This window comes from Chlamydotis macqueenii, chromosome 1 (genome assembly GCF_036417535.1).
Source record: "Chlamydotis macqueenii isolate bChlMac1 chromosome 1, bChlMac1.mat, whole genome shotgun sequence".
Classification (NCBI taxonomy): domain Eukaryota; kingdom Metazoa; phylum Chordata; class Aves; order Otidiformes; family Otididae; genus Chlamydotis; species Chlamydotis macqueenii.
The window spans coordinates 143,714,676-143,728,795 of record NC_141556.1 but is presented as its reverse complement, the minus strand read 5'-3'; the positions used below and the strand labels follow the sequence as shown (position 1 = coordinate 143,728,795).

General features: G+C 42.3%; 1 protein-coding gene across 1 annotated transcript in view; it reads right to left on the bottom strand.

Moving 5' to 3' along the window:
* CYFIP1 (cytoplasmic FMR1 interacting protein 1) overlaps positions 1-14,120 on the bottom strand; it is a 78,197-nt gene that overhangs the window by 4,701 nt on the left and 59,376 nt on the right. Inside the window, exons 24-27 of the mRNA XM_086768899.1 lie at positions 12,675-12,818; positions 11,029-11,119; positions 2,924-3,054; positions 562-634 (exon numbers count right to left, since the gene is read on the bottom strand). Coding sequence (XP_086625025.1) covers positions 562-634; positions 2,924-3,054; positions 11,029-11,119; positions 12,675-12,818 — 439 coding nt within the window. The remainder of the gene's footprint in view (positions 1-561; positions 635-2,923; positions 3,055-11,028; positions 11,120-12,674; positions 12,819-14,120) is intronic.

Genomic DNA, 14,120 nt, shown 5'->3' with positions numbered 1-14,120 from the left:
AGGAAAGGAGACAGAGGAGCAACAAAGAAAGAAGAGAAGCATGAGGGGGAAAAAAGCTCACTTTCTGACGACAAAGGATGAGGAAAGCAGATACCAGAGGAAGCAATCCTGCAAACACTCACCACTGCATGCCTAGTTTAGTAAAAAGGCATCTGAAAACTCTACTGGGACCAGGGACCACTTGTATTTACTTACTCTGCTGACAGACTTCCTAGACCCCGTATGATCAAGCCCACCCTATTGAACGGACAATCACATAAGCTAAACAGCACCTTCGGAAAAGCCTCTCACCACACCCACACAGAGGGGTAACACTGCTCTGGGTATCCATCCCACCCTTCCCAGTCACGGCATTCCTCCTCTTCCTCTCATAATTTGCACGGAGCCTTGCTGAGAAGCAAGTATTTTTGAGCCAAGCAAACAGGCCTGAATCTGTTACCTCTAACCCATAATTAACAGCAGTGTGGTAAAGGATGACTGGGGACAGCCACCAAAACCACAGCAGCAGGCAAGAGAAGTGGAGAGCAGCAGCCAAGGAAAGTGTTTCCGCTTAACCAGTACCTTTGACGTGAACTCTGGGCAGGATATTTTGGAACGGCGCCGCGTGCAACAGGTCACACACCTCCTCCAGGGACTGAAATGAAAAGGAAAGGGGAGAGATTTAGGAGCGAAGAATCCCCAGACCACACCTGATCCCCAACACGGGCTTCCAAAAGCACGCCCATGCTGTTGCAAAAACACCAGCAGCAGTCAGCTTCTGCCACACGGAGCCGCTCTGAGCCCTTGCTCTCCTCACGGGCTCACTCCCAAAGACAATTTGATTTCACCAGGTTACCTTGGATTCCCACATAAACTCCAGCAGCTCTCCTCCCACCTTCAGCTGGCAGTTTGTAAAGGACAGAGTATTTATTAAAAAGACTAATGCAGAGTGAATAATTTTGGTGTGACAGCGGCAGACGGCTCCTGCGCAGACAACCGGAGCAGCGAAGAAGGTGACTCACTGCTTGGTTATTTTTACCAACGCTATTCCCACAACCCGTTATCCGTCACAGTGGGTGCATGTCCCTGCCAGGCGGGCTGAGACACGTGACAGCAGCAGTGAACCACCGCTCAGGAAATATTTTGCATCTTTAGGGATGGGGGGAAGGAAGACAGATGTCTCCTGGTTCTTGGCTGTCGAACGCGCAGAGAAAACACAGAGATGACCAGGAGCTCCTCATTTTCGGAGCAGAGGCTGGGCTCATTTGCAATCCCTCAGCGCTAATACTAGAAGAGATGTTCATCAGCCTTGGCAAGGCCAGGGAACCAGTGTCAATATGCCTTTCTCACTCCTTATGGCTGGACATGATGCTCTTAAGGATCTTTTCCAACCTAAATGATTCTATAATTCTGTGTCAACACCATGAAAATGTGTGTGCTAGGCAGTCAAGATTAACAAGACCCACCCAGTAGCAGAGATGCACTACAGACCTACACTTTGCACGGGGTTAAAGTTCAGTTATGACAGATGACCACAATGGAAAAATACTGAAATATGTGACCGGACGTTGGGGCACCACTGAGGGCAAAAACAAGAGGAGGGGCAGTGAGCAGGGTTGTATTGCTAGAAAGTGTCACCGAAGCGGCATCCCAAAGAAGGTACCTCCAAGTGCCAGAGTCCCTTTGCTACACCCTCAAGCGGTGAGGGCCCTCACCTGCCTGGCCTTTCATCACATACCCTGTGAGCCTGAATCCAAAGTAATCCAGCTTCTCACATTGTTTCAGCTATCCCATTACTGAATACGGGCTCACTGCTTGTCACCTGTCCCTCCTATTACTCTCCACTCCAAGGGAGGGATTGTCTAACACCATGAGCAGGATTCTGAGGAACAGCACGTCTTCGTTACCCTATCTTACCTCAACAGCTTCAATACACACTAGAGAAGAACTCTTCCATGAGGCTTTATTTTTGTGCAGCGGCAGGCCCCCAGCCAGCTTGCTGAGGAAATGATGTACCTGGTTCGCAGTCAGCAAAGATCTCTACCTGACGGGCAGCCCAGCCTCAGCGGCAGCGTGTGCTTCCATAGCGCAGGCAGAATGGCCCATACACACAGGCAGGGGAGAGACTCCCCACCCAAGACTTGAAGACACAACACAGGTAAAGAAAGGGAAGACCGCGCACTTGCTGCTTTTCTGGTCCTTAAGCAATGGCCACTTTCCCCTCCGTAAGCACCCGAAAGCATGAAGATGAAGAAATTACACATCTGGCCATTTTGTTTGAACAGCAGATTGTATAATATTGAAGAAGAGTGGGAAAAGAAAATGAGAGGGAGGGATAAAGAGCAATTGTAGCAGTGTGCCCTCAGCAGCAGGCAGCTTTGCACGCTGCAAGGCAGAGGCTAGGCACATACGAACCAGCTGAAAGACGGGGCATGTTTCACAGCTTCGTTCAAGCTAAGACAGATGAAAGTCTGGCAGAGCAGACACCACTGTCAGCCATCCAAGCAGCAAGAAGGGTGTCCAAGAAGTCCATGTTAACTTGGCAGTGTTTCAGATAAGACCAGGAATGACAAGTGGGCACGGGAAATAACAGTACCAGAAGCACAACTCATTGACATAAAGAGAGTAGCCACCCTGTGACTGACTGCAGGAATACTGTATTTGATCATTATTTACGATCAAGGTCATAAAATTTGATCCTCGGGTACCGCACACAAGGCAACGCCTCTCACCCAGCAAGGTCAGAGATCCCTGCTGTCTCACAGGCGTGAAAGCCTCTGCAAGACTGTTAGAGACCAGAGCAGGGAACTGCTTCTACCCATCTGTCCATCAGCAGCAGCAAACTTGCAGATTTCAACCTTGTCATTTGTGACGTCAGTCACAAAAATTGGAAAGTACATTTTGAGAGACAGATGGGTTTTAAACTAGCACAGCAGGCACCTACCAGACTCTGTTCAATGAGGAGGCAAAACAGGACGGCATTTCCCACTTCCCGCAAATTCTGGAAGCAGACAGTCTTCAGTTCTGCATATTCAACGATATCCTTCAACTGATGGTGAAAAAACTCCAAGATACCTGAAATCAAAAGAGAAGGAAAAAAATTAAATCTCAGGATCCAGAATGAAATCTAGTGATGATCACACAGGCAAACCTGTTACCTTGGGAAAGCAAAGCATTTTGGTCACGTGGGTAAGAGTCACATGGGTGAGGACAAATTTTTCTTTCTGCCTCAAAAGCACAGCAATTTTCTAACCACTCTGCCTGTTCAAAGGTTGCACTGAATGTGCATAAATACACTGCATCAGAGCACACTAACCCAGGATGCAAGTTTAGAGTTCTCTCTCCATGTATCAGCACATCAGATTTTTTGTATCTCCAGACATGCAGCCTGGAGGAAACGGAAAGGAGGAGTATTTAAAACCACTAAAAATCAGAGGTTATGAAGCGTTAAGCCAGTGGCACGCTGACCTTTCTACCTGGATAAATGATGCACAACGGAGTGCCTAACTTTTCACTCCTGGAAAAGGGAGCCAGCGTAAGACGTGAGAAAATAATTTCCAGGAGCAGAAAGATAGACTAAGGCTCTTGTCTACTATTAGTCCTGTTCCAGCCTCTGGCCTCAACCTGCCACATCACCTGACACGTTCAATTCACAGCTGTTATTTTCAAGGATGACAGAGCCAGCAAGGTGCAAGACGCTAAAGGTACAGGGAACAGGGGTGGTGGTGTCAGGCTATGACTGGCGGTGCCACAGATGGCCAGAGGTGATCTGCAACCTCACAAAACAAATACAGAAATCACAAGTCAAGCTCTGCTGGCAAGGGTACATCAGATCCTGCTGACAAGCACAGCCAGAACACTGTTTCTGTCAAAGCTTTGACAAAAGCTGTTAAAAAACAGTTAAAATTACGGTTTTCAAAAACATTTAATTTATGTAAAGATACGTTTTTTCGACCAAACTACTCCTGAACAAGAGTGACACTTAATATTCTGGTGGATTTCCAGCTCCACCTTCCTCAGCCTCAGAAAGGTTGTGCAGTCTCTTGGTTAGAGACAAGCCCAGGAGACCCTGGCCTTTTTAAAAAGCCACCAAAAACTTCAACTGATGACAGAACAAAACACATTGCACAAAGCTTTCAAACTGCCTGCTACATACAGCAGCTCATTTCCATTACACAGAATTAAATCAGACAGTTAAATCTCCACTCAATCACAGCTAAAGCAACTGAGAGAAGACAAGGAAAGGGAGTACAGATGCCCCCCCATCACCTTCCCATGTGTTCCTTGGACACAGCTGATGAGTATTTCCCACGCAGGAGATGAGACTTCTGTATTTACCCAGCAAGGTAATGGCTGAGAGGGGAGTGCACAAACGTAAAATACAGCCCGGAGTGTACCTATGCCAAGGAAATCCCTCAAATTCAGCAGAGAAACTTGAAAACATACAGCGAAGGAAGGAACTGTACGGCTAACCCACACACTTCCACAGAAAGCCTCACATCATTAAAGTCAGTAACACGAAACATCAATGGCAAGGGGATGCAGGGCTGGCTCTGTTACATCTCACAGAACTGTTTGTCAATAGAAAATTTGTGTTCCCACACACATTCAGCAGACATAAACTTCAGACCTAACTTCAGCAGTTTAGTGACTCAATAGAAAAACAGAACTGAAAAACTAATGGAGAAAGGTCAGATGTAACTCATGCTTGCTGAGCTTGATTTATTCAAAGGAAACACATTTAAATCTAGCTAAAAAGCAAACAAGTCATGCCAGCACATTACCTACTCCCCGCTTCCCATAACATGGGTGCCATGTAATGAAAAAGCTCTGGAGAAGACTGTTGGTGTCCATTCACCGCTGCGGTATAAAGGCCAGGCACAACGGCCAGCGAGTTGGAGCAGCAGTGAGCACTTGTGTTTGCTGTTTAAACACACCTGCCCACCATGGCAATGAGATGCTGCAGTGCTGAATACGGGGACTCCTAATTTAAAGATCAAGGTAGAAAAGGTAGATTGATAGAGTAGAATTTTTTTCACAAAATTTTTTTATGCTAGGAAAAAATGCAGAGTGAGGGAATTGAAGCAAGCTTTACTGCAAGTCTACAGTGTGTTTTAGTTACACGCCCTAGTGTTTCCTTTATGGTTTTCTCTATTGATGAAAGGGCTTCCACGCCTAGCAAGAAAGGTCTTCTAAGGATCAAGTGCTAGAATTCAAGTCAAATACTTTCCTCATACCTAGACTGGATGCCTTTCTGGAAGAAAAAGTCCATTGTGTTATTGTGGTCTTAGGTGTGTGCCATACAGGAAATCAAACTAAAATATCTACCAACGCTTCTGGCCTTAGTATCCATGGCACGTACAGAGATTGATGAGGAACTGCCAGAAGGGCTGGAAGACTCCCCAAAACACAGTGAGTAACTACGGACATCACATAGTTACCATGGTGAGAAAGCACTTCCCAAGCAAGCAGGATATTGGCTACAAGAACAGACACGGGGATTTTTTTTCCCCTTTATCTTGTATAGCGAGTGGCAAGGAATTTGGTGAGGAACAGAAGCTGAGCAGAGCAGCAAGGACGATTCTGCTACTGCAACATGGAAACAACCATTAGTCAGTAAGGGGTTGGAAAGGAGTGGGGTTTTCAGACTCCCCTGAATTCCCCATCCAGCCTGTGGATTTTGTGGGGAGTTTCAAAAGAGAGATTGATGCCCAGAATGATGTTGAGAAAATTCTATCAGTGTTATACGAGCAGCTGTGAAGTGAAATCCTGAGAATAACCTGAGAAACCTGAGAATAAAAATATGAGCAAATATAAACGAGCGGGATGGCACAGAGAGAAACCAGGAGCAGCAGAGAGAACTGTGACTGGCGACAAGGAATGCTATTACCTAAACCCATACAGAAGGTATGACTGAAACCAAAGTGAGACAGTAAGTCCACCCAAAAGCAACAGGATAGCAGAAGTCAAAGGTTCATACCAGGAAAATTACATATTGTCTTTTACAGCCACTCCAGGTGATAGTTCCTCTCAAAGTCCTTAACAAAGATCCTTACTTCTTCACCCAAAGCCCCAGCCTCCACATACAGACACCCACACAGATGCATTCATGAACAAAATGTCATTATTTTGAAAATCTGACACCTAGTATTTAGCATGCAGTTGTTCCAAATGCTGCTGTCAACAGTGCACTGCTTCCCCTGAGATAAAGGGCTTGATTTACTGGCAAAACAGATGAAAGTTTACAGAGCTACACAGGCTGTTTTTGATGGAACAGAAATGACACTGAAAGCACGATCTGCTTTTAACAGAGTCCTGTGGCAGAAACACATCATCACTTTTTCATTAATGTTTGAGCAACGGCATTCCCAATTACACCTCCTTGTGCAATACAACACACAGAACTGTACTTTTGCGAAAAACTATGCCTGCATACTGAAGCCCTGAAAAAGAACAAGTGTCTTAGGAAACACAACCCTCCTACTTCCCCTATTTTTATTTGTGGTGAAATTCCTAAGTTACTTAATTAGTTATATATACAAAGTATTTTGCAAGGCAAATGAATCAAAGCTTTTTGCTCCTTCCCTCCAAGAACACAATTTTAATTAAACCCCTCTATTCCTGCAGATGGAACGGCATTAGGTGTCATAATAATTGATTATATAATCCTAGTTTCTGATTTACACAGATCTCAACAGAGGTAAAGGCTGTTGAAATAAAATAGATCTAGTAAAGTACAGAAGATTAGTAAAGGATTAGGTTCCATCTCTGCTTCCAAAATCCTATCTCAACAGCCCTCCAACAGCAGATGCCAAGTTTCAGCTGTGCAGTCTGTACACTAATTAATTTAGGAAGTCAGACCAAGTCAACACATGCAATGCAAAGCTGCTTGCATTTCTTCACTTTGGTTACCTTTTGTTTTCTATAAAACAATCTCAGTCCACACCTACAGATGCAAATCAAACGCATTTCAGAGCTTGTACCTGGTACCTAAAAGATGAGGATGAAAATTAGCTATTAATTCTAGAACTGAATTGCTGACTAACAACGAACTAGACCTTGAATATCATTCTTGGTCCAGTTGTGTTATGAGTTATTTTCTGCAGGGTACTTAAAATCTGTTAGTCTGCAACAAAAAAAAAAAAACCTGCTCTCAAGAAACTGGGTGCTACAATGACCTTTAGTTTATGTTCACTTTCACAGAGATCTTCAAATGCTAGCTACAAATGCTTCCTTGGCTCACAAGAGACATCATTAACTCTGTGTATCAGCAATCATGCCATTCCTTTCAACAGAAATGTTCAAAAGGTTTAAGCTTATACACGTACCTGGGAATTATCATCACAGAGCCTTTGTACTGTGCACTGTGTTTATTTTGGTAGAAATAAACATCCTTTTGTTCTGCATATCTAATCAGTCCTTACTGCCCCTTTCACAATCACCTAGGTGATTTGGGTTGCCCTCAAACTCTTTCAAGTAGTCTGTGATTCCCTCCCAAATCTTTCTCCATTGTTCCAGAAAAACCTATGAATAAATTCCCTTCATATTCTTCCCCATGAGAACTCAAGCCATTTTACCTCCTCCAAGAAATTAACTTAATCTCTTACTCATCCAAATTTGATCAAAAACCTGGAATAACTGGAAGCATTACTAGCCCTTGTGCTGTGCCCCAAGCGGTGCTTCGCCATGTGTTAAATATGGGACCGCTAGTCGCCCAGGCAAGTGCAGAGCCCCAGCGTTTGTGGGCCTGTAGATGCACTGCCAATGGATGGTGAGGACCAGCAACAGCTTTCAGTGCTGGGACTTTTTGTGCAGGAGCAATCGTCTGATATTTGCTGTTTTGAGGTCTTTTTTCATATCTGAGTTGGACCATACTTTCTGGACCAGGCTACCTCCAGTCCCTACTAGACCCTGACCCAAAATATTCCAGAAAAAAAGAAGGGTGGAAGACAGCTTTTTGCCAGGTTGCTGTGCTGAAGCAGCTCAGCAGCACAATCAGCCCAGGGAGAGATGGCAACACAGCAGCCAGCAGCATGGGGCACTGGAAGGCTTCCTCAAACTGCCATGCAAACACACAGTCAAGAGACCGTGGCCTGGTGTAATTAGTGTTTTGCCCTGCACCAGCTTTGGGTGTTTTGTTTCTTCGATTTTTTTTTTTTTTTTTTTTAAAGAAGAAGTATAGAAATGTTATACTTAGGAAAAAATACACAATTACGATACTTTCTCACAAAGTTTATATCTTGCTAAGCTCAGATTTTTTTTTTTTTTTAAACTTCCTTCTGGAAGGGTGATATACCAGTGACAAAAATCTATGCCTCATCTCACAGCAGAGCTGACAAGCTACTTTCCTCATCCAACGACGCTTCAGTGTGGTAGGACAAGAAAAAAACTCATTTATTCAAAAGCAGGAATGCCGCATTCAAATACTAGAAAAATAGCAGAAGAAAACATTACCTTAGAGATGAAATTTCAAGTTTAAACTCTTATAGACCAATAGTCCTTTAAGAGCTCCAGCAACTTTAAAAGGTCTCTTTAAAAATCCTTATGCTTAACGTATTTTTAGACAAATATTTTTATTACTACAAGATGAGCAAGTTCCCCACTGCTTTAGACTGTTCCTATGGAAACAAACTCATTGGCGAACAGGAGTCCTGAACTACTCTGGTGCCACTGTCTGCACCCTGCTCCTTTTCGCAGGAATAAATCACCACTTTAGAAATCCACAAGTCCAGAGGGCTGATTATGTAGGGCTTAAGGAACTGCAATCAACGGAGTCCAAACAAAGCTGTCCAAATGAAAAGTCTGAAGTGCATGAAATAGCTAGAGGCTTACTGAGTGTACTTAGATTGCTTGCGTATGGAGAATGGACTCAGGAAATTCTGAGTCGATAAACGCATGTTACATCCAGACAGACGAGAATCTACATATTTAATCTGCAGATCAGAACCACAGTTTTAGTCTCTCTATATAGTAAATGCCAATTTATAAAGAAATTATTAAATGATTTGTTATGAAAGAACAGAAGTAGCATACAGACATGCTCCATAACACTCAGGCTTATTACTACAACTCCTAACTTCTGCAGGAAGCTTTCAGAGGCAAAGGAGGGAACAGACAACAGTCGGCGTTTATTAGCTCACATTTTCTGTGGCGAACCAAGTAAACAAGGTGTGGCACAGACTGCTACCAAGGAGAATTTAGCAAAGAAAGGAGAGGACAGGGATTCAAATCAAGCATGGTTTGAGCCTGCCCTTCTACAATCTGGCAGTTCCTCTTAAAATGCCAGACGAAGGCTAAAATCTACAGCACGTCCCCATCGCAGAGAACATTTTCCTTTATCAGCGCTGCTCCAAGGGCAGACAGCTCCATGATGGAGAGGCATCACGCAGTGCAACGTGATTCTTCAGTGATGAGAGAGAGATGGAGGTGCGCTGAGCTTCCACACATTTTCTCTCTAGTGTCTTTGAAAGGAAACGGAGAGGCAGCGTGACAGTGCTATAAAGGCTGTCTCTGCCATTTCTTAGAAGAGACTTTCTGGGAAGTTATTAAGCATCTACTGCTAGAAATAGTTCAGAATAGGAAAAATGCACATGGCAAAACAAAACCTGTTAGGAAAAAGGGCAATGAAGAAGCACAGAATCAGGCTGGTTTTTGAGATTCAGTCCAAATCTAATTGCTATGATCTTCCATCGTAACACTAAAGTCACTCAGATCTCTGGGTACAGTAGGCATCTAAACATATACAATCTCTTTGCAAGAGGAAATGAGGTCAAAGCCGTTCATGATCTCTACAAAACAGGAAAGTGATGAAGGTTTTTAAAATGTTTTAATCAATCCTGGGAAGGCTACCATTGCACGAGTAAAGTTTTGCCTTTGCTGTAGGATAGATTGCTTTTTAACCTCAAGAGAAAGTTTCTGCTTAAGTCCCTGGACATCTGCGAAATACTTATTCCTTACAGGTAAGGATTTCTGGCAAGAGACTACGAGCTTCCTAATGTCACCTGCAGCATCGCAGATCCTGGTGATGCATAATCTATATTTGAGAATACCTACTGCTTGTGCGGTCAGACCTTAATGAGTCGCTAAAAACCTCACACAGATTATTTTTATACTGCTAACTACCATGATTCATCCATTTCTACGCTCCAGGGAGAAAAACAGGAAGGAAACACTTAGTAAGTCCTCGATTTCGTTTAGCATTGGTAATAAGCGTCAAGCAAGCTGTGGGAAGCAAAAAAAAACCAACCTCATTCCAGTTGGAGTGGCATTTAATAAACCTAAGTGAGTCTGGAAAAATAAAGATATACTTAGGAGGTGGGTGGCACATGGAAGGATTAATTTGTGTTAATTAGAAGTTGTGGAGGAGGAATATTTTGAAGGGGAGGGGAATCATTTTCAGAAATTCAGTGATCAATGTGATAAATACTAATTAGTCAATTACTTCTCCATAGTGGCAAGCAGCTTTCAGAGTCATTTCTTCTTCTGCAACTGTCACACCTCCTGTTAAGTGGCTAAGATACACCCCATACAAGCCTCAGACATAACTATTCTGGCAGGACCAGTTTGCCTCTCAGCAGTATCACTCCTTTTATCTTCCATTTTATAAGGACAAAGGAAGAGGGAACAGAGGCTTTTCTAGAGAACCAGGGTTATCTAAATGAGACATTTAAACAGAACAAGTGCGTGAGGCTAACTTGCAGTGGGAAAAGCTCAACACGCTTATGAGAAAGACTAGAAATAGAAACTATTGTGAACATACCAGTTCAAGACCAATTATGTCGTAAGGCTGGCTGCATACAGACTGTCATCCTTTTATTTGCCCCAAGCACAGAAGTCTTAAAACTTTATTATGTACTTGCAGAAAGCCCAGCATTCAACTATTCTTGTTATGAAAAAAAAAAAAAAAAAAAAAAAAAAAAAAAAAGAGTAAGTGCTGATTACTGGGAGAGAGACGAGAGGGAGGGAAAGACAGAGCTAAACATGATTCAGAAGACAGTGACTAGTATCACCTTATCAAGGCTATTATGGTAACACCAAACACATACTAACCTGGAGAACCATACTCATGTCTTGGTAACCTACAGATCTTAGGCATCACTTCCATTAGGGTCTTGACATACTGAAGAATGGTCCCTTGTAACTAAGAGAAAACAGATGTGTGGAAACACGTCAGTGTTATTGAACTGAGAAAACTTTACAACAAATTGGATTCAAACTACACATGAATTGAACAAGCTCTCAAAATCTTGCATTAATTCTGTCAGTCATCTTCAAAAAGGCTACTTTTTCAAATGAATACAGTTGCACTTTTCTTCATATGGCATTAGCCACCTTTTGTTGCAGGAAGCTAAGGCCAGGAAGGTAAAAAAAAGGAAAACATGTTATTCTCTTGCAGACTGTCTCTACTGTCTAACCAGCTTCTAGATTTTTGGTTTAAAAAGTTGCATTTGAATGCTTTCAGAAGCAACGACAGAAAAATCTTTAGGATTAGATATGTCTGTAACAGCTCAAACTGGCTATTCCAGACATACCAGTTAAGACACAGTCTTAGCCTGTCCCAGTCAGTCTGCTTTCCTCCCACTAGACACCTATCTCATACCTGTCTCCCTACATCTGAGCATCTGCATCAGGCATGAGCAGGACACCTCCCCCCAGGTCTTTCTACCTCCTTCATAAATGCCCAAGTATTCGGTGCTGCCTTTAATGAACTGAGATGATTTACCACTTAAATAAACAATTTTTAAAAATCCTCCCCCAAAACAACAAGCCAACACTTGACTCCAAACCATGAAAAATATCTGTTTTCCTCTTTCCCTGAAGATTAGACCATAGCACCCCTTCAAGCAGGCTCCAGCCTTTTTGGAACACCAAAAACGTATTCAGAACATTGTGGGAATTACTGTAAACAAATCGTCAAATGCGTCAGACGTCTGAAGTGATATTACGAATACTACAGCTATGACCTGGTATTGTTGCATTATTTTGGCAACACGTCTCTTACAGGCAACAGGGACAGGGAGGACAGTTACATGGGCTTAAACTTAACTGCAATGCGTTATGCCTGTATACACAGATACTAATAATATAGCAAACAGCCAGCCCCTCAACCTCCTCCTAGTTACAGAAAAGGCCCTTTCCAACAGAAGATACCCAGGCTGCATGCACAACTTCTTCAACATCTGCTCTGAGCACTCTTCTAAACAGGCTTGATGCTATCCATTGCTAGATCAAGCACAGAGATTAAACTTTCCTTGTTATTAAGGCGTCATCTGTCAATGATGTTATTAATGAAAGCTCTGAAGTTAGGCAAAGCGGAAAGCACACTCCAGCTGTTCTCAAAAAATACCGAGGAAGTAAATTGACAGCACAATCTTTAAGTTGCAATCAACTAATTTGAAACATTCATACTTTTCCAGAGTTCACCCGAGACCTAACAGGGCAGTTAGGTCTCACGAATTAAATTCACCTCCAATGCAGAACCCAAGGATTTCAAACCACTGTTCAAGCTACCAAGGCACATCAGCTATTGCTTTCACAAGACACTGAGTGCTCTCAAATACATCTTACACTGAACTTCAATGGAAGTAACATTTTAATTAGTTTTAGCAGAGAGCTTATTTTCACTTTGTTTTTCTTGAGACACTTCCTATCAGAAGCCATTTGCAAGAGCAGAAAATGAAAGAAAATTGACATACCAGGCTCTTGACAACTTTCAGCAACTCCTCCATCACCACAGCAATACCCTGATACCCAAGAAGTCTACAGATTACTTTAAAGTGGGGGGGACCAACAAAATTCCTGTAGTTGCTGTAGATGCTGGAATATGCCAGATTCAATGCCTAAAACAAAAGAACAGACATGATTAATAACAATGGCAGCTGACTGCATCTTTATAATAATCTAATTTAAACAGTATTTTAAATCGTATAAAAATAAAATAATAACTTTGTATCTCATACTCTCTCCAGGAAGTTAAAATACAAAGCTTCCCCTTCGTAAGGCAGGAACTCCAACCAAAATCTCTGTATTAGCAAGAAAAACTTGTAAACTTTTTTTTGTTCCACCAAGCATCTTCTACTTACCACTTATAAAGCAATGAACATTTCCTAATTCATATTTTTCTATTTACACAGGTACAAAAGAATAGGAGTAGTCAATGCCAATGTTCAGATCCCTGAATTTAAAGTGCAGCTTCTATTCCTACATCCTCCATTCTATCTACAAAACATCTTTAAAGAAGTTCATAACAGGGGTTTTAAATCTCTGAGGACTCAACTACGAAAACCAGCCTCCTGCAGTTACTGCTCTCTGCAATTAATTAATAAGGATCTCTCTTTTTCAAATCCCTTAGTTATTCACAAGATGAAAGCAAATCTAAGTCTGGCATGTAACCTCATGGAAATTCTTCCAGAGCTGTGTAAAGAGGGTCAGGTGCTTGGCCATGTTAATGACTGTCTCTTCAAAGCGAACACAACTGCACAGACCGATGCTGTATAGGGATTTAGGAACTGTTTGCTGAAGCCATGGATCAAAGAGAAGTTAGCTAACTTAACATCCTCCATTTCTGTATGTTCTTCTAATATCCTGAAATTTAATTTTAAAAAGGAATCTTGTCAATCTGTTGTGTTTCCTTTCCTTTTCTGCAGTTTTCATTCTAATACATGCACGAAAGACAGCATACTGTATCCAGGAGGAACACTGACCTCCCTACAGTGCAGATCCTTCCCCAATTATCCATGGAAGTCATTACCAGATACTGTAAAACATGGCACTGCACAAAGAAACTACTAGGAATTCAAGTTATGAAACTCTACCAAGCTCTTGGAGGATTTTAGTCTCATAAAAGACTTACAAATAATCTTTAGAGGAGATTGGGACAGAAGACACACATTTTTATTTATGTTGTAAATCTCTATATAAACACCAGTTTCCAATATGTTTTCAAATGTGGTCTTAGAAATTTAAAAATTGGATTCTAGACTGATATACAGTGAATGCAAATTTGGCAACAGGTTAACACTTCTTGGCCACCTTTTGCTGATGCCTTAGATTTATTTCAGAAACATTCATGCATCAAAAAATTGTTGCAATATGAAATAAATACACAAAAGCACAGGTTTTAGAAGAGACCATCTAGGCCA